At 39.9% G+C, this 20031-nt stretch overlaps 2 protein-coding genes and 1 long non-coding RNA gene across 4 annotated transcripts; 2 read left to right on the top strand and 1 right to left on the bottom strand.

The window, feature by feature from the left end:
• The first annotated feature begins 1443 nt into the window (after nucleotides 1-1443).
• Nucleotides 1444-5627, top strand: proca1 (protein interacting with cyclin A1). Its single transcript, XM_071497029.1, has 4 exons — nucleotides 1444-2267; nucleotides 2367-2499; nucleotides 3403-3537; nucleotides 3655-5627. The coding sequence occupies exons 1-4, from the start codon at nucleotides 1739-1741 to the stop codon at nucleotides 5378-5380; spliced, it is 2523 nt and encodes an 840-aa protein (XP_071353130.1). The 5' UTR covers nucleotides 1444-1738; the 3' UTR covers nucleotides 5381-5627.
• Nucleotides 5628-11412: 5785 nt separating this feature from the next.
• Nucleotides 11413-16819, bottom strand: LOC139632216 (dehydrogenase/reductase SDR family member 11-like). 2 transcript variants are annotated; one of them, XM_071497037.1, is made up of 7 exons: nucleotides 16527-16819; nucleotides 15775-15984; nucleotides 15069-15163; nucleotides 13177-13306; nucleotides 12206-12298; nucleotides 12034-12099; nucleotides 11413-11888 (listed from the first exon to the last, which is right to left on the bottom strand). In XM_071497037.1, exons 1-7 carry the CDS (start codon nucleotides 16656-16658, stop codon nucleotides 11847-11849), a joined length of 768 nt encoding a protein of 255 aa, XP_071353138.1. In that variant the 5' UTR covers nucleotides 16659-16819; the 3' UTR covers nucleotides 11413-11846. The 2 variants fall into 2 exon arrangements, with proteins under 2 accessions (XP_071353138.1, XP_071353137.1); XM_071497036.1 differs by lacking the exon at nucleotides 16527-16819 and adding an exon at nucleotides 16376-16507.
• Nucleotides 16820-16839: 20 nt separating this feature from the next.
• Nucleotides 16840-18890, top strand: LOC139632218 (uncharacterized). The gene is made up of 3 exons (XR_011693523.1): nucleotides 16840-16932; nucleotides 17818-17958; nucleotides 18450-18890. It is a non-coding gene; the product is annotated as an uncharacterized lncRNA (long non-coding RNA).
• The last annotated feature ends 1141 nt before the right edge of the window (nucleotides 18891-20031 follow it).

The following is a 20031-nucleotide window of genomic DNA, read 5'->3' as shown; positions in this document are numbered from 1 at the left end:
GAGTGAATGAATTTTGTAATGCATACTGTGTCCAGTGTGCATAGGCTTACCAGACACCACACATCCAGATCCAGAACGGTACATATCAATTTCCAAACTACAATACAAAACAACAAAAATGATAAATTATTTTCTTTTATTTTAGAGTAAGATCACCTCATAAAGCCCTCCAGGTTCACTAGGGGTCGGATTTAAAGGACCATGAATGGTCCAAGATGGATAGTGTCATATATCTATGACAAATGGTACTCCCAGAGATATATGCCAACATTAGGAATTAAAGCCTGGGATAGGGCTAATCAAACAAACTTTGTCACATAGTATATCCACATACAACACCAAGAATTAGACATCAATGGGACTGGTTCTGACACGTTGCTCTTTTTGCCGCCACAGAATCATTGGCTCTTTTACACATGTTGTATGGGAATGTCCAGGGGTTTTTGGTTTGTGGGGGAAATCATTGGTGCTCTTGCAGAATTAACAGCTGTACCATTACCAATGGACCCTGCTATATAGCTTTGGTTTATCTTTTAAATGATGACTCTCATCTTTCCCTTCCGGGAAAAACAAGCAAAGACTGCCTGGCAGGCCTGACTTCAGGTAAGAAGACTGAAGTCCAGGATTAGAAACCTCATGACATTTGAGGTACTCACCAGCTTCAGAGCTTTTTGAACATTTGTTACCTGGAACTATCATCAGTAAGAGTCAATGATGCACAATCAAACACAATGACAAACACAATTTGATATCTAACTCCTCTTCCTTGGAGGAGGGAAGAGAAAATCATAATTGGAGCAATATGACAGGGAATTACTATTTGATCAATTACCTTGACTTTACATTAGATACTGCTGGTTTGTCACATTTTAGCATGATGAAATCCATTAAACACAAATGATACTGTAATAACACACAACAAAAACAGATGCTGAGGGTAAAAGCTACATCACCTAGAAGCAACTTCAAGTAGCCTACTCATTTACGCCTGATAGGACTGATAGATGGCCCGTGTCAGGATACCTGGATGCCAAGCAGTCAGCTGATGCATCCATGATTTTAATGAGTCTTATGTGAATCCGACCATCAGTTCAGTGGGCTATCAGCCACGGCGTCGTGGGCCTTTCAGTCGGTCACTGTGGATTGCGTGCGACAGCGCCAACCTTTCTCCACATTCCACAATGAAAGAGTTTTGTCCCTGCATTGTGATTAAGGTCATCACCAATTCAGTGCCTGTTTTGTGGCATTTGAAAGATGTCCAATCTCCTGGGTTGGCACAATCACCCCATGCCTGTTACCATGGAAAGCCGGGGCAAGCCAGAACCTCCTCCATGCGCGTTCCCAAAGTAAATCGCCACTTTCTGGGGGGTGTGGGGGTTGGGAGGTAACTTGCGGTCATTTCTCTTCCGCAGCGAAAGTTGCTGGACGTTCAGGCGCTACACACCCACAAATTAACCCTCTCCTCTCCCTCTGTAGGTTTAAGCATGCCGGCGGGGTAGCCTCATATTAACTCTCAGTGCGCACTGGCGCTCTGTGTAATAGATAGAGACACACTGCCCATAATAGAAAATCTAAAGAGGTTAATTCAGCGGACTCCTCCCAGCGTTGACATTTATCCTGTTAATAATCGCGCCGCTTGAGCTTCGCCTTAAAAGTGGGAGGGCTGCTCGAGGGCGCCGGAAAACTGCGAGGAGCTGTCTCCGTCACGCGTGGTGCTGAAAGTGCCACTCGCCGCATCATGTGGTCGGTCTTCTTCGTCTTTCTGTCTTATCTGGACAGAAACTTCGTCAAAGGAGACTTCCTGAGCCGCGCTTTGGACGCAGAGAAGGAGAGCAAAGAGATGTTCTCCATGTTCAACGGCACCTTTTGCGCAAAAATGTCAACGGTCGGGGAGAACTTCCTCTACCAGGTGTCAGACGGAGCCGAGGTGGTGCGCTCCGTCGTCAGCCCCTCCGGGAAGCTGGTGAACTGCTCTGTCATTGTGAACCAGATGCAGGTGAAGTCGTTCATGCATGAGTGCAGGCTGGGGCTGAAAGAGCAGAGAGCCGGGGCCGGGCGGCAGCTGGAGACGCGTTTTGCGCGCATGAATGAAGCCAAACTGATGTGCCGGGAGTTTAAACTGAGGCGCAGCGACGGGGTGAAAAGGGCTGAGAGTGATGACTCTGGGCTGCAGAACAAGGTTTTAAAAAGATCCAAGAGAGGGTTTACGTATCCCGGGACCCTGTGGTGTGGAGCCGGTAACATGGCTGATAACTATGACGAGCTGGGTAGGTTATATGACCTCAGTATTTTTAAGTAAATCAAGTGAACTGTGTTCGTGTGGGTTTATGAGTGTGTGCTTAATAACTGTGACCTCCTCTTTGCAGGAGACTTTGCAGAGACGGACAGTTGCTGCCGCACTCATGACCACTGTCCGCATGTCATCCACGCCTTCTCCTCAAATTATGGCTACACTAATTTCAAGTGGCACTCCATCTGTCATTGTGACTGCGATAATACGTAAGTAAAAAAAAAATATTGTATTTATTTTTTATCTGTGTAAGACCCAAAATACTTTCTACTTGCAAATTGACTCAATTCAGTGTTAATTAGAGCATTGTTGCTGGCACATGTTGAATCACCTCTGTGTTTAGGATACTTGGGAAAAAAAACAACGCTGAGGCCAATGGGCAACTGCATACAGTATTAAACGTTTCTAATATATATATATACTGGGATGCAAATGGTATGAATCAAGTCAGTTGGAGTATGACAGCAAATGAAAACATTATGATACAACAGCTTAACCTGCTTTTAATTATGATACATATAAACGAACCATAGCTTTGTAGAAGGTAATAAAAAATGAAATAGTAGTTTGCCTCACACTTTAAAAAAAACAGACTCAGAGGATTAATGGTATAATGAACATAATGAGTGGATCAGAATTAATGAAAGACTGAACTTGTCAAATGTTGAATTCAGTGAGTTTCAGACCTAATTTAATGAACAGCTGTCATTCTGAAAAATGTTACTGTCTCCAGAGGTGTGGTAACATTTTGCATTGGCCATCAATTAAAGGGAGTTTAAATATAAAGGGGAATTAGTACAAAAGATTAATTAAAAATGCATCAGTATGAATAGAGTCTGGATCTTGTTAAAATAAAGTTATTTTACGACCACCCAGTTGCAGCTTATAAGTCATCTTGACAAATGTTACTGGTCAAATGTGTTTGTACGTGTATACATCCAACAGCTCCAAAGCACTGTGAAAACAGGGAGCACCAAGTCAAAGGCAGCAAATATGCCTCTTTTTCTTTCTTTTTTTCTATGACTCACTTTTTTTTGAGTTACTTTGCTTTTATGGGTCAAACTGTATCAGCATTTTGCATTTGAATGATTTTGTTCTGTCACTCTCTGCAGGCTGAAAGACTGTCTGAGGAAAGTCAATGACACATCTTCCCGGGTTGTTGGTCAGGCGTTCTTCAATGTTATCGGTGTGCCTTGTTTTGAGTTTGCCTATGAAGAACAGTGTGCAGAGCGGCACTGGTATGGCCTGTAAGTATGAGCAAACTCAGGAGTTTAACTTTTAAGTAGCTTTGCAGCATACTGAGCTGTATACTATCTGAAATCACCACACTCAAAAACTCCCCCCCTTCGTTTTTGTTCTCTTAGGTGTAAACGATATGAGAAGCTCCCCGTTGCTGTGCTGAAAGAGGCAGTTCCATATGACTATGGTGGTATTGACGTTATCGATGTGCTGACGTTGGCTCCTCCCAAGCACAAAGATTCCAAGAAAAGTGAGGAAGAAGAGAAACCTGAGAGTACAACTCAGTCTACCAGGTCAGGCCCCGAAGAGCCTTCACTAACAAATGTTGTCACGGCTGCTGAGGACTTCATCAAGGTCCTCGCCACTGTGTCCACCTCTCAAAGCTCCACCGCCGACTCTGACAAAGATGAGACGCAAAGCTCAGAGAAGAAGAAGAGGAAGAACACAGGAAAAAAGAAGAAAACCACTAAAAAGCAAAAAGGAAAAGGAAAGGGGAGGAAAAGAAAGCAGAAAGCAGAGGCAGGTGTTAAAGCAGAGGATGGAGCTGCAGTTTCACCCTCTGGCAGAAAAGCAGGGGAAGTCATTTCCCTGAGTAACTTCATCAGTGACTCGCACAAACACGAACAGTCAAGTAGAAACACAAACAGAGTCGGTGACAATGAATATGAGCTCGGAGGAAAAGAAGAACCCTCCAATGAAGTCATGAAAGATGAGCCACTGATGGACAAAGAAACTGTTTCCATTACGTCATTTATGATAGTCCAGAAGAAGCCAGCAGAGTTGGACACTGATGCATCGACAAACACAACTGTTATCCCACATAAAGCAAAATCCAGAGGGCTAAGAAAGGGGAGGAGAAAGAAGAGCAGGAAAGTTCCTCTTCCACCTTCTGAGGAGCTTGTAACAAACACAACAGACAACTCAAACAGTGTTTCTGTCCCCTCCATCAATACCATAACCCCAATAGATCAGCCCGGGCAACAAAGCTTTGGGAGCGACATTGAAAAGCGACTTGTCGTCAGCACAGCCAGTACCCCCATTGTAATCCCCAAAATCAAAAGGAACAGGTCAGAGGAGAGAAGAGACAGAGAGGGGAGGAAAAAAAGGAGGAAAGTCAGCACGGCTTCTCCCATTGTGTCTGTTGCCCACGAAAATTCCTCTGTGGACAATCTGAAAGTGATCCCTCTCAGCGGGGCTCCCACCGCAACACAGGTCCCCACCACTGAGCGGCAGGTTTCACACAGGCCGGACATTTATGGCGGGAAAATAGTCATCCACGTTACAGCTCCGAACTCTTCCTTTAGTGTTTTGAAAAAGCAAAGGTCAAAAGAGAGAAGACTGAGAAGGAGGAAAACAGCTTTGCCTCCTTCAAGTGAAAATCCACTTTACCGCAACAGCTCTGAAAACGTGTTCCCTACTCTCACAACTCCAGACACAAGTAGAGCACTGAACAGTCCTGCAACCACTGCGGCAGTCAGTAGGCCTACAGAAAAACCAGACACTCACAGTGAATGGAGGCTTTTCACAACAGCCGCCACTACAATCAATACAAAACGACACAGGCAGACAATCAGACAGCAGAGAAAGCCAAGAAAGAAATCCCTGCCTGCTGCCCTCAGTGACAGAGTTTCTATCCCTGAACAATCTGAACATACACCAATGACTTTTTCAACCACGTCATCCAAAGTCGCCACTGCTGAAGAGCTCAGTCTGCAGAGATCTGAAAAGCCCTGCATGACCACCTCAGCTATTCCCACCATGAGCCCAATTCAGTTATCTCTTGAAAGAGCAAAAGCACAATTCACCAGGAAGAAGAGGAGGAAAGCAGCACTGTCAGTCAGACAACAATGAGCCATGTGGTGCAAGCGTACCAACGTAGGCTTAAAAAAAAAAAGGCAACTTAGCAGGCTAGGCTAGCTCCTTTTGATCATATAAACTTGCTTCATGATGAGTTAAATAATATATATTTACAGTATAATGTTCTTCAGGTTCAACATTTAAATCACAGCAAATGACAGAAAAAATATTTGATTGTAATATGAGAATCATGTTTTGTAATACTTTATTCTGCATGTCTATAATAAAATTTCTGAATGATTATGAGTGCACCTCACAGCGCTTCTTCTATTTTAAAAAAGAAGTTGTACATCTTGGGAAATATTATTATTAAATATATTATTTTTCTTACCAAGAGTCAGAGGGTTGATGCTACTTTCATATAAGCACATTAAACATGAAGCTAGCATGTAAACTGCCAACCCAACACCCCTTAAACAGCTTTGAAGATATTTTAAATGATACATATTCAGATATGACTGCTCACTAGGATAGATAGGATCATCTTAAAATCATATTGTGCCCTTGTTATCTCAGCTGGAAACATTTAATTAACATTTCAGATCTAAAACTCAGAGGCTTAACACATAACCTGCTTAACCTGATTTTAATTTCTGTGCACCTTTCTTTGCATACTGTGCACAGAAACCATGCCAAGAAAACGCTGCAAGTTTACGTACTGTGTTCTTTTGTTCTAGGGGACTGAGGACTTTGGTCTTATAGCTGCCACCTGCCTGTAAGGTTTCAGGCAGGGTCACATTCTCCACACAGATTAGGTGCTCTCTTTGCACATTATACTTTCACCTCCCACCAACGAGGGTTGTAACACCCAGTGCAGAGGCTGAAATCCTCCAAGTCAGCTGACTCTCACATGCTTGCATAAGAAGAATTTATCTGGATGAGTCTGAAAGGATGAGATGTCCAAATTAGACACATATTAAATACACTTTGGCATTTTGAGGAAAGATTTTCAGATATACTGCAGAGAATCAGATTATGTCCTAAATCTTGCAAACAGTGGGAACGATAAAACAGCACAGACTTTCAAGTATGTGCAAGTTCCAAGATTTTTTGGAAGACACCCAAGCATTCAAAGGAGCTCAGCATTCAGACACAATCATATGCTGAAATGGCAGAAGTGGCTAACATAGTTCGAAGTGTGATGAAGCCATTTCTCACAGTGAGGGAGGAGAAAGTGACAGGAATTTTCCATTTCATTTGCAAGTTAATGTCCTTTGAGAATGTTTTGGCTTCATGTGTATGTACAGAATATATTTAGATTTTGATATACAGAATCTGCAATTTACAATATGCTCATACAACTTTACAACAATGTGTCCATGTGGGTAGCTGTGTGTCGAAATCACATTTAATCGAGAATTAAAAAAAAAGATTAACACACTTATAGAGATCACACACACACACACACACACACACACACACAGAGGCTCATAGTTAGTGAACTTCCACAGCAATGTCATGCTCACACCGTGTTCAATTATATTAATTATAAGAGATCTTAAATTTCACAAATGTATTCTCTAGTGTGTGTGTGTGATGAGTAAACAAACATGATTTTAATGCAGTTGCATCAGGAGCAACAAACAGACTGATAAATGGGGAGAGGTAACAACAAATATATATATATTTATATAATAATAATATAATATAACAGAAACTTATTCAGTATTAAGTAGAAATATATTTCTACTTAATACTGAATAAGTTTCAAATTTCTCTATCTGTATTCCATTTGAACCAACTAATGTGGTGTTCGGACCTCCTAAGGGGTGAGAAATAAATGTAAGGGGGGGGGGGGGGGGGGGGGGGGGGGGGCTGTGTGTCCAAAAGTATATAAACACATACTGTTATCTTTTAGTTTTCTTTTGGTCAAGGGCTGTTTACAGTCATATCATAGACAACAGTGTGCTTCCAGCTTCAGCATTACAAAGCAACATGCACAAAGCGACATGCATAAATAAATGTTTTTTTGTAGTTTTGTGTGGAAACTTCACAGGCCTACACAGAGCCCTGATCTCAACCCCACCCAACAACTTTTGGGAGGAACTGGAACACAGACTCCAAGTTGGGCCAACATCAGTGCCCGACCTTACTAATGCTCTTATGGGTGAATGGGAGTAAATTCCTGCAGCCATGTTTCAAAATCTGGTGAAAAGCCTTTCCAAAAGAGCAGTGGCATCTTTAACAGCATATTAATAGCCATTGTTTTTGAATGAAATGTTCAAGAATCACATAAGGCTGTAATGTTTTGGTATCCACATATGTTTGCCCTTGTCTTGGCTCTCTCTGTCCAACCATAGGGCCCATGATGGCAAATTCATGCTGTGCAGTCAAACATTGATCAAACCTGCAATAACAGAATTTTTTCACCTTGGGGGGAGGAAACAAGTATTCATCACCTTTTAAGTTGGTGTGGAAAACTTGTTACACATCCAGCCATTAGGGAGCAACATGATCATTCATTTGGAGGTGCATGTCTGTCCACCTGGAGAATGTCCACTTCGCTCAGTTTTTGGTCTCCACCACCTCCTGAGGAAAATATGCTCCACTATGTTCACCAGCTAGTTGCTAACTGTGTCTTTCTTCTGCTTGGTGCTGAGCAGGTGGTGTACAGACTTTTTATGCTGAAAACGGCGTTACATAACAGAGTTCTAAAAATTGAACTGTAACTCAGTATGAAGCTCTCTAAAGCAGAGGGGAGCTGCAGATTCAGGTGGTAAGGTTCATGATGACATGCGACCACTTTCACATTGTTTTCACATTGTCATTGATACATTATTATAAAAATATTGATCATAGCCGCTCTAAATATTTAAGCTATATGAAGAGGCCGGCCTATCTATTGCCTAAACATTAGACGTGTAGCAGCAGATGCCAGCACAGGGTGGTGTGGACTTTTACTGCCACTAAGAAGACTAGTGGCAGACTTTTGGACAAGTTGCAGGACACATAGAACTGAAAGCAGCAGGAAAAGTCAGTGTGAATAGCTTTTTATTTATGATGAAGTTAAAGGAAGCTGACTTTGGATATTGTCCTCAGCTTAAGGAAATCTTGCTTTAAGTGATTTATGTGCAGTGTGGACTTTCTGGAGGTAGTTTACCGTGATTGTAACTGGGATGTAGGTCCGTTAAAGGGCTGAGGGGTGGAGTGGTGCAGTTTTGCTCTGTGGTTGATATGGGAGCAGCTTGGTGTCATACTGGGAGCAGCAAGCGGGGTGGTGGACAATTTTTGAGTGCTGAACATAAAGTACATACATTTATTTTTTATCATGCCAGAGTATACTGACATGTATTTGTGACCATGTCCTTTCACTGTCATTAGTGCAAATAATTTACATGGGTTTATTTATTTATTTCAGTGGAGGCCTGAGATTTGTGTCTACACATCAACAACTCAAATTATAAGAAAATAACACGTGGGAAGTCAATAGTTCACTATGCACTGAGCCATTTCATAATTTATTTTTATTATTAAAGTATGTAGTAATATGTGCTTATGTGTACTGTTTATATACACTATATGCATGAGTACGTGCATATGAGGTATTTTAATTTAAGTGAAAATAAAGCAGTGAAAGTACCACTATAACAATGTAAAATTAATGTAAAAATACTCATTACAAACAAAGCTTCTTCATTTAAAATCCTACTTAAGTTAAAATATATGAGTATCATCAATAAAATGTGCAGAAAGTAGTACTTATAAATCATACTTCTACTGCAGAAGAATATCATTACGTATCACATTAAACAGCATTGAGATTCAACGAGTTTTATCTTCCTCATATACAAAAAAAATCTGAGGGGTCATGAGATTATTAATGTGGGAGGAAAACAATGTTCTGATACAGAAATGTGTATATATCACTCAATATCATTCATTAGAAAAAGAAAAAACACATGGTAAAAAAAAATATTTGGTGAAAAACGCAAACTTTTTCACAAACCTAGCTGATAGGTGCAGCCGGTACCTCCTCCCCGTGAATTAGATGCCCACTGGGCAGGGGTCGTGTTAGGGGTTTTGACCCCGGCTCATTACTGCGGCGATGGCTTTGAACATCTGAGAGTGTGCTGACTGTTCTGGTCAGGCAGAAGATCACACAAAGGAACACACAATCTATGGTTTAGAGGAGGACACAGTAATGAGAGGACATGCGCTCTGTGGTATCCTATTAGATAAAGAATCCAATAATCCATTATATTCACCAACATGGAGGAGAATTTATTGATTGAAAGGAACTAACCTGCAGTGGTTAAATTGGCTCATGTGGCACTGATGAATGAGGTAGTGCATTTTCCGCTTCTTCTACAAGAAACCATTGTTTCTGAAATAAGAAGCAAGAAATACAGTCAATCCTGGCTCTCCAATTTCACTATATAGGTTATGTAGAACACTGTCTCTATAGTAAGTAATGAAAATATGTTGGATCTGAATATGTATTTACATCAACTATGTGGTCATTTAGTTTTGTGTTGTCACTTTGTGTCTCTTTGTTGTCATTTTGTGTATCTTTGTGATGGTTTGCATCTCTATGCAATCAGTTCATCTCTTTTAAGTCAATTTGAGTCATTTTTCATCTCATTGTGATTGTGTTGTGTTGTTTCGTTGTCTGATTGACTCTCCAAAAAGAAATGTTAGCAGTCACTTCCTACAGTCTTGAACTATTCAGTAATTCATCCATGATACTAAAAAGCAGACCTCCTTTCACCTTCTGACTCTGCTAGGGGGGCACTGTACCACCCCTGGCCAGCCCTCTGTCCAAACCCCTGAATACAAGACAGCAACTTGTCTTTCTCTACTTCTATATAAGCCCAGAATTTATATTTTATTTCTGGCAGGTGACCATAGAGAGACTCCCCTCATTTCCCTGACACACATTTTCTGTTTGGGTGTGAAGAGCTGCAGTCTGGCACAAGGGCTGATTCTCTATGATGTCCAGTGTGTGTGGCCAAAAACACTTAGCTAAGTGCTTTGCCAACTGTTGTATATGTATACAAGTGTAGGCTCTGTGTAATTAGATGTTCATTAACATGAGAAAGCCAGTGGGTTGTGGTTGGTAGCTGGCAGTTGGCAGTCCCCAGCTAACCTTGGCTTTCCTCTGGACTGGAAACTGAGCAGGGACTTCCCTGGCAGCTCTCTGCACGCAAGGACCAGAAAGAGATGAAAGTAGGTCTCTCTTTCAGCAGAACCTCCTCTACGTTCTGTTATTCACTAAAACAGTGGCTGGTGATTTCAAAGGAACAGTAAGGTTAAATATATACAACCTATACAACCTATACAGTCTTTACATCACATATAGAATTACTGGCTTCATGATGTTACAAATGGTCCATTAAGTGTACTCCCTTTTTCACAATCATTGCATTTCTGAAAATCTTTGTGAGGACAATATGAAGAGAAACAAGGGTTTCAAAGTAAAGGTAAGTAAAGGTACAGAAGTATTATCAGGAAACTGTAGTTCTGCAGTAAAAAAAAAAGTCTCCTCTCCTATGACTGACAGACATAGGTTTTAATACTGATGCATCAATTGTTGCGAGTTGGGATGGAGCCAGTTTCAATTACTTTATATTCAGTTAGGCAGTTTAATCCAGTGGTTCCCAACTAGGGGATAAAGGGTTATTTTTCTGCTGAACGAGCACTCTTTCTTTTACATGTAATTCTTTCACCGGTACTTGTATTTAAGTAAAGGATCTGAATACTTCTTCCTCTGTCTGCTATTCTGAAAGTATTCAAAATTATGCTTGTTGTGACCTCTAGTGGAGAAAGTCTGAGGAGCTGTTGGTCGAATTTTGTTGCCCAGTGGGTTAGGTAACTAAAGAACATTTTCTCTTGCCTTGAGTACAATTTGGAGTTACTTGTACTATACATGAGTTTTATCCATTTCATGCCACTTTTTACTTCTACTCAATTTCATCAACTTGATGTGATTACTGTCATATGTAAAGAAATGCTAAATATTGACCTGGTGATGGTGCTACATGAAAAGTCAGAGGATTATCAAAATCAGGAGGCTTCATCCTTTAAAGACCATGAATGTTTGTAAAAATTTTAATGGCAATCACTCAAAACAATAGTTCTTGAGTTATTTCAATCCGGATCAATGTAGTAGACTGTCCAACTCTAACAACATCCTCTGGATAATTTACTAATTTTCTGTCAGATATTTTTTAAAGATTTAAAAAAGACATTTTACAAATATTAGGCATTTTACTGATATCGGACATTTTATAGATTTTTTATATACTTAATATTTGAATCAAAACTCTTCTGTGTAGTAATAAAGCTGAAATGGAATAAATTAAATCGTCAATTCAGACAATTTATTTTTTAAGTGCTAAATTACAGCATTAATTTTGAAAGTTACTCCATGATCAGATAAAGTACTTAGTGTCACAAATGTCCTAAAAGGGTCAGATGAAGAATGTGTCAGTGCACCAAGTCAGCGTCACGTGGTGCAACACTACATCAACTGCTCCACAGGTCGCATCTGAACGTCTCCAATCTGAAAGAAAAGATATGTGAGTGCGTCATTATCTCATTATAGGTAAACTACTGATATTTCAATGGTAAAAGAGCAAAAGGTCAAAAACATGTGTGATAAGTCACTATAGAAAGCAATAAAATAAACACAAGAGAAACTCACATACCTGCACGTGGGGAGGGGCACTTAGGACGTATGTAACGGCGTTTGCAACATCTATTGCTTTCAAAGGCTACATGAGAAGTGAAAAGGGAAATAATTATGGAACGTTATAATTTATTTTACTATCTAGTAATCAGATCAACAGTATTGTAGGAATGTAGGAATGATATTTTTACCTCATATTTAGAGTACATAGCAGCAGCTTTTTCAGCATCATTTCTGTGGAGCCGCAGAGCAAATTCTGTCTCCACTACACCAGGAGAAATACACTGGAAAAATAATGCATTACCAGAAATGAGTAAACTTCAGTTCTAAAATAACAAATGTTATTGATTCCACTGCCTCCACTAAAGTAAATGTAGTCTCTGGCAAGAAAAAGGGGCCACAGAGAAATGCCACACTGGTGTGGAAAAGCTGAATGCAGTGGTGAAAAATGTAAGGCAGCTCTTCTACTGACATAACTGCCATTGCCAGGTTTGTGATGTGAAGAGTACGTATCTGCTGTACATTGTTAATCAGTGACGTAACTTAATGAATGGGAGCCATGTGTAGAAAAAAAATGGAAAATGGCTTTTCCACATTATATTGTATTATATTGTTGTTAGTTAATTTTCCTCAACTCTTAACTTTCTGAAGTGGAAACTGCGACTTGGAAGCCAACTCCAGCTTGAGTTTGTTTGCACTATATTTACTTAGTCAATAACAGCTGTTGCCCTCTGGTTACAGAGCCGTAGATCATTACTTCCACAGAGCGGAACTTGCTAGTCTACGGCGTGATCCCCATCTGGCATATGAACCTTATATCAATGAAAATGTCCTGGAAAATAGTTTCTTGAAAAGTGTGTCCTTCTGCCGTTCTGTCTCATATAATTAATAGTTAATAGTCAATAGTTATGGTTTGTGTCCATATAGTGTTTTTTGTCTGACTGAATTGCACAGACAAGACACTGGGGAGCGCCTCCTCCCAGCGATTCTTCAAAAGAATACTGCACACAGATTTAGTTTCTACGACAACAATGTCTTGACAACATATCACCACCGCAACATTGAGCAACTTTCAAGTTCAGACATTTTCAATCAGAAGCTCACAAAAGAAGTGGAGAGTAAAAAGTATTGTTTTTAAATACAGACAGTGAGGGGGTCTTACTGTGGCTCTGATGTGGGTGTTGGCCTCACGCAGCTCCTGCCTCAGGCCCTCGGTCAGGGCCGTCACAGCGTACTTTGTGGCAGAGTAGAAATGCGTGTAAGCACTCTGAACAACACGATGCCCACTCATACTGCAACAGAAGAAGATATATGAGGTCAGCACCAGGGTTCACCGACAGGGCTTGTACTGATATAATGTGAAAACAGTTCATCAATTAATCAGATAGTTTATTTTCAGATATTTCACTGATCCTTTTTCAGATATTTTCCTATTTTTTGTGATTGATTTTTTCATTATATTTTTCTAATTTTTAAAGATTTTTTCATTATATTTTTCTAATTTTTAAAGATTTTTTTCACATATATTATTCATTTTCTAAGTATTGTAATCACAGGCATTTTGCAAACAGCCCGGATCTAAAGGATTTATTTGTCTATTAGGCCTATTATTATTACTTTTTTTTTTTTTTTTTTTTTAACAAAAATAAGAAAAAAAAAAAAAAAGATAGCCCAGAATCTGTTCACCAGTCACTCCAATCATGTATTGAAGTCCTTGAAAATAACAGAGATGGAAATACGTTTTGGGTCCTCTGTGTCATTCAAGCAGCAGATCTTCACACTAGTTGGCAGGCACGCAATTTGTGTGAGTGCAAGAGAGAGAGTTAGAGCGGTTAAAGGGCTGTTGTTGGCACCTGGTGGTAGCTAATGAGCCAAGGCTGTGGATATAAGAAGATTTTTCGAAAACAAAAAGGATAAGGGAGGCAACGGGGCGCTGGCTGGGCTAGAGGAGGTGGAGGAAGAGTCACCTGTTGCCATGGCAGCTGGTGAGTCAGGATGTCAAAGTGACACTGACTCACCTACAGGCAGAGGCTGGTGAAGAAGAGGGCTCTCAAATGTTTTTCACACTAGTCACACCTTACATGTTATTATGTAACAGCACAGTTTGAGAACCACAGTTCTGGCTAGTCTGAACTCGCTGTTACATTCAGGTGGAACATGGACTGAGAATAGGAAGACAGTGGGATGACCTCACTCTGCCCTTCTAGCGACTGAAAAGTCTTCAAGCCATAACTCATTTCCCCCGAAACACCTGCATGAAGCACCTTTGCAGCTGATCTGGAGATGTTTTCTACTCCACTTTCAATGTCATTTCGAAATGTCGAGCTATTTCGCAATTTCATGAATAAAAGCTCAAAACAGTTCATATAGGAGGAATAAAAGAGAGAGAGAAATGGGAGGCGTAAAAGACGACGATGATGATGATTAGACACAACATTTGTCAAATAAATCAAATGCAGATTAATATAGGACAAAAAAAAAAAAATGCTGCCTCCAGTAGTGTTGGTGTGACTTTGTGACTTTCAAATAATTAAATAACGTGTATCATAATGTTTAAACCTTCAATTTTTTCATGTTTTTGGTTTAGTTTTTGCACGTCTTTCAAATAGTTCATTAAAAAAATGTATCTGCTACTATTTTGATAATCGATTAATTTATCTAGCAAAAATATCAAACATCTCCTAGTTGTAGCATTTAGATTGAGACAATTTGTAACTTTTCTTTGTCTTGTGTGATAGCTTACTGCATATCTTTGGGTTTTGGAGTCATGGTTGCTAGATCAGGTAATCTGAATTTCCTCAGGATAGTGATGGACAATTGTTTTTAACCATTTCCTGACATTTTATGAACTAAATGATTAATCGAGATACAATAATTGGCAAATCAACCAGTAATGAAAATAACTGTTTGTTGTAATAAAAATGTGACTACAAAAATCCTCAGCCCTACTGAGTGGTGTTGCCATTGGACCACCACAGTACGCTTTTTTGTAAACTAATTGTGGGCTTGAACTATTACATCAAGAGAGTTTAACAAGCACTACCATCATCGTACCTGTTTATGTTTATGATGTGCCCATCGTCAACATTTCTTTCTTTCATTGACTGATATGCTTCACGTGTGCAAATGGACAATGCAAGAACATTCACCTGAAAGACACCAAGCAGAAAAGTCAAAAATTCATAAAAATGTCTTGCATTAATAACTTTAAGATAAAGGCCTCTAGACATAATCTCCCTTTACACACAGACATATAATCATCTGTGAATGCAATCATAATTTCCCGGAAACTAGGTTTAGCGAGTTTAAAACCTATTCATGAGTCAGCCTGAAGGTGTAGGACATATTTACCTGTTTTTATTTGATATTGGTGCCCAGTGTTTTCCTTAAGAATTTATTGCCCAGTTCACTGTATGTTCTTATTGGTGCGGTTTGTTTTGTTTGGAGGTTGATGTATCTGATCAACTGATGCTTTACTAACCTGAAACACTGTCATGTTTGACTCATTTTGACTCATCATAGTAGGAAGAGCCCAGTTATTAATAACATTAACAACAGCTCTGAAGTGTTTCTGATACATCACAGTCACAAGAACGTGAGGTAACTGTGACCTTGACCTTCGACCTTTCACCACCAAAATCGAACTGGCTCATCCTTGAGTCCAAGTGAAGGTTTGTGCCAAATTTGAAGAAATTCCCTCAAGGCATTAGTGGGATATCGCGTTCATGAGAATGGAGGCATGAAGAAACTAAGCGCTTACATCCAGCATGTTCTTCCAGCCACTGGTTTGGCCATTTAACAGCGACTCTGGGTGAGCCAGGCCAGCGTTGTTGATGCACACGTCCACACCTTTGTGCTGCGCTTTGATAGCAGAGAACATGGACAGAATCTCCTCCTCGTTGTTCAAATCACACTTGAAAGGCACCAAGACACCACTGTGGCCTGCAGTTTGACACTCAGCTGCCAGTTTCTGAAATCAAAACCAAAAAGATGTCAGATAGGGCTGCATCTAACGATTATTATATTAATATTAATGAATTATTTTGGAAATCATTCTCTCAATTAATTGTTCAGTCTATACTGTCAAGGAGTTCAAGGAGTTCAAGGAGACAACTTCAGATGTTTTGTTTTGTTCAAACAACGGGCTGCAGTCTACAGATAATGGGTTTTTAAAGATATATAAACAGAGAGAAGCAGAAAATTTTCATAATCTATAAACTGAAAATAGCAATTTCTCATTTATCAAAATAGTAAATTACTTTTCTGCCAATCAACAAATCAATTACGTGACTACTCCTCGCAGCTCTGCTTTAAATAGGTTAAATAGAGGCATTTTTAGTTGTTCACACAAGCCACCTGACCTCCCAGCTGCTTTCACTTCGAGGTTTTCCATCGACATTGGACATTTAGCTCTTTCGCCTTGCTCAGTTACAGCTGGCATCGCATCGGTGTGCACCAAAGTCTGATAGTTATTTATTTAATCCCCAAAGTGCATTTAATTCCACAGCAAACCTGTATTTTGTCGACGTCCCTGGCACAGCCCACCACTTTCATACCGCTCCGGACCAGCTCTCCAGCTACAGCAGCGCCGATCCCGACCGAGGCTCCGGTCACAAGGGCCACTCTGCCTCTCCAGCGGTCCATCACAGCCACCGACACACCGGCAACCTGCTGCCTCAAATACAAAGCCCTCACAGAAACGAGGAGACTGACCAAGAGTTTGGTTGCACGGCCCAATTCCTGCAGCCGCGTAGTCTTGAACACTGCACGGTGGAGGCGGGTCGATTTGGCGAAGGTCCAAAACGTCACTGCGCTGCATTCAAGACAACAATCAACTGTGGGATTTCACACAAGCCGCGCACTTCGGGAGATGAGCTCGATCTGCAGGCAATATTATGAAGCACCTATCGGACTTTGAGTTAGTCAGCCACACGAATAAACACAGAAAAGCTCTCTCGCTTACTGCTGTTATATTTATTTATTAGACCTTTATCCATGGACGGATCATGAGAAAATGGGCCCCCACACCTCCTTTATAAGTTTATATTCATTTTTCATTTTGAGTTTTTTTTTTTTGTGATTGGTTTGTGTATCTCCGTTTTTTTTCTTCTTTTGCATCCTTTCTTCTTCTTCTTCTTCTTCTTCTTCCTCTTCTTCTTCCTCTTCTCCTTTTTTTAATTTTTATTTTCCATCTCTTTGAATGTAATTTTCTGTCTCTTTACAGTCATTTTAATGTCTCTGGTAATTTTGTGAACTCTATGACATTCAAGCAAGAAATAGTAACAGTCACTCATAGAGAGGCTCTGGCCCGGGGCCCCCTTGAAGAAATACTGCCGTCTATGGCCATTGTTGATTGTCAAATACAAAAGATTTAATGTACTGCATATTTAAAAGTACATTTGTATGTGTGAATCCACTGTATGCACTGTGTGCGATGTTATGATGAGGTAAAAAGTGTCATAAGCATTTTCTTTCTTTGTTCCATATGGTGTGTCAAATGCAAATTGTATATTGAAGTTTTAGATTTAGCATCTTAACACCCGTAATTTGTCTTTTTTGATCTCTACAATAAACTGCTTTGAAGTTCACTGACAATATCGATCAATCAATCGTGTTAATACTTTTGATTGCAAAGTTACCATATTGTATGATACAGCACAATTTACAGAGTGGGAGACTAAAAGCTAATATTGTTATACTATGTGTTGTGATATGTTATCATAGTACATTTGTTTGTGATACTGAAATGTTTCCTTTCTGTGCTGCAGACATTTGAACTCTGAACTGTACTTTCGTCTTGCAGCTCAGCCACTGGCCAATCATCAGAGTGATGACACACTTGTTCATGCTGTTGTGCTTAACAAAGACTTCAGACTTTGGTACACACCGTCTCACCTCAGGAGTTTGTTACACATTATGCAATCAGTAAATAAACAAAGTTTAGGTAAGTAAGTAATTTCTTTTTTTCCTTTCAAGGTGCATGTCTGTGGGACCATTGTATGTCATACAAATAGCAGCTATTTATTGATATTATTTCATAATACAATATTGGCATTCACTCATTACACTGAATAGATAATGTAACTGTTAATAAAATACAGTTTATTATTGCCAAAAAGCAGCACTTTAAATTTGAGTCTGACATATTTTATAAATTTTACATTTTTACAAATGTGCACCCCTCATCGACCCACCTCCCTCTTACCAAGAGCAGGCATGAATCAGGCCAAATAGTTTGGTTAGATACAGATTTTATGGTCTGTATTAATGACCTTTATGTACATAATTAAACAGACCACAATAACTCATGCTCAGACACATACACACACATTATATGAAGTCACTGGTGTTTGATTGCTTTTATTTTCTTTTTGTTGTTATTATTTGTTGTTTTTGTTGTCACTGTAAGTTTTTTTTATCATTGTATGAACCCAGGAAGACTCCAACCGTTCTGTGAAACCCAGTGGGGATCCAAGTACAGAATAAAGAATAGTCACCTTTAAAATGTCGTGTTCTCAAATCATTTTGAAAACTTCCTGCGCTCCAGACTACAGCTGCTGCTTTTTTGACATTGTCACCTCCACTAACATCCACTAAGTGGCAGCACCAAACAAGTCTGAGCAAGTTCAGGTAAAAGTTGTGTTCTGTGTGTGAGCACCCTCAGACTTTTTGTTTCTGTCTTAAAGTCATGGGAAAGTTTCATCTCGTATTGTGAGACTTGCTTGCAAACTCGCAGCAATGATGTAATGAGACCATTTGATGTTTGAGTTGACAGAACAGGAAAAGTGTCTTTTTGTGATGTGCTACATGTTTGAACAGTTATAATCTGACAATTATAACTGTTCAAACATGGTTCATTTAAATGCTCTCAATGATAGTGTTTGTTTGAATAAATAATTACACAGTGGATGAAGACTGACTCCCTGTGTGAGATCAATCATCATGGGTAAAACATAATTCAATTAGTCCTAAGCAGTGACCAGGGAGGATAATACCTAATGGTGTTATTAGATGCTGCACTTGTTTTTGGCACCCTGACGCTATCTATATCACCTTAAGTACCCGAGGAGATCACTTTGGATATAATCCCATGTTGCACAGGAATAGATGTCTGATGCAAGCACAGCTTCTAGCGCAACAGTGCTGAGATAATCTGCAGGATGCACAGTCATGCTCGCCTGCTGCAGAGGTTCACAGGCACACACACACAAACACACACACAAAAATATAACCTTTGTGTGTGTGCATGTGCTTGACATGAAAAATATTTTTAGTATCTGATACCTTACGGAAAATTTAACTTTTTTGTCAATTCCTGCATTTGCAACCTGACTTATTTCATCTTCTGCATTACTGTCTGCTTGTCTTTTCGCCTTGTTCTGTTTCTCACAAGGACATCTTTTCTCGGTTTTTGCACACCACCCATCCCCCACTTCCTCTTATTTCTCTTGGTGTGACTCTGAGGTTTGGGTTGTCGTGACAACAAAGGACACCAGCCCGTCTCTCTTCTATTTGCAAAGTTTCTGTTGTTGCAAGCATATTGCACATTTGCTGCTGGGATAGGGAAGAGCCTCACACCACCATCCCCCACCCACACCTTGTCAGAAATATGCAGGCGTGAATCAGTTCTCCGAAATATAAATGAGATATGACGCTCTTCCTGTAATCTATACATTTTGGAGACTTACATAGTTTTTACATATGAGTTACTCCATACTCCCTTTGCTTACAGACATTCAACATCTCAAGCATCTCTAAAATGAGCTTACTCAAACAGTCAGACTCAAGTCTGCTAAAATCTTTGATTTACTTTTATCTTTTATCCTTATGTTGCTACTTCAGCAAAAGTACGCCTCAATTCTGCATCGGTAAAAGGTATTTTGCTCTGAGAGAAGTAGTGCACATCCACATTAATTATTACATGGATCAATATCAATCTGCTGTGGTGTTTGACTTCTTTTTTTAAAAGCAGGTGTCACCTCATAACTGTACTGTATACCCTTAAAAGGGATGAGCT

Source organism: Trachinotus anak, unplaced genomic scaffold, assembly GCF_046630095.1.
Source record: "Trachinotus anak isolate AG129_WGS33_773 ecotype Australia unplaced genomic scaffold, CSIRO_AGI_Tana_v1 ptg000014l, whole genome shotgun sequence".
Taxonomy (NCBI): Eukaryota; Metazoa; Chordata; class Actinopteri; order Carangiformes; family Carangidae; genus Trachinotus; species Trachinotus anak.
The sequence above is the reverse complement of the archived record's forward strand: the minus strand, read 5'-3'. Positions and strand labels throughout refer to the sequence as shown.

Bases quoted from the DNA above. Each gene is read 5' to 3' on its own strand.
- proca1 (XM_071497029.1), top strand. From the start codon at position 1,739: ATGTGGTCGGTCTTCTTCGTCTTTCTGTCTTATCTGGACAGAAACTTC. The intron at 2,500-3,402 runs GTAAGTAAAAAA...CACTCTCTGCAG, and splicing joins CATTGTGACTGCGATAATAC to GCTGAAAGACTGTCTGAGGA. The intron at 3,538-3,654 runs GTAAGTATGAGC...TTGTTCTCTTAG, and splicing joins GAGCGGCACTGGTATGGCCT to GTGTAAACGATATGAGAAGC.
- LOC139632216 (XM_071497037.1), bottom strand. From the start codon at position 16,658: ATGGACCGCTGGAGAGGCAGAGTGGCCCTTGTGACCGGAGCCTCGGTC. The intron at 12,100-12,205 runs GTAAAAATATCA...CTTCTCATGTAG, and splicing joins CTATGTACTCTAAATATGAG to CCTTTGAAAGCAATAGATGT. The intron at 11,889-12,033 runs GTATGTGAGTTT...CTTTTCTTTCAG, and splicing joins GTGCCCCTCCCCACGTGCAG to ATTGGAGACGTTCAGATGCG.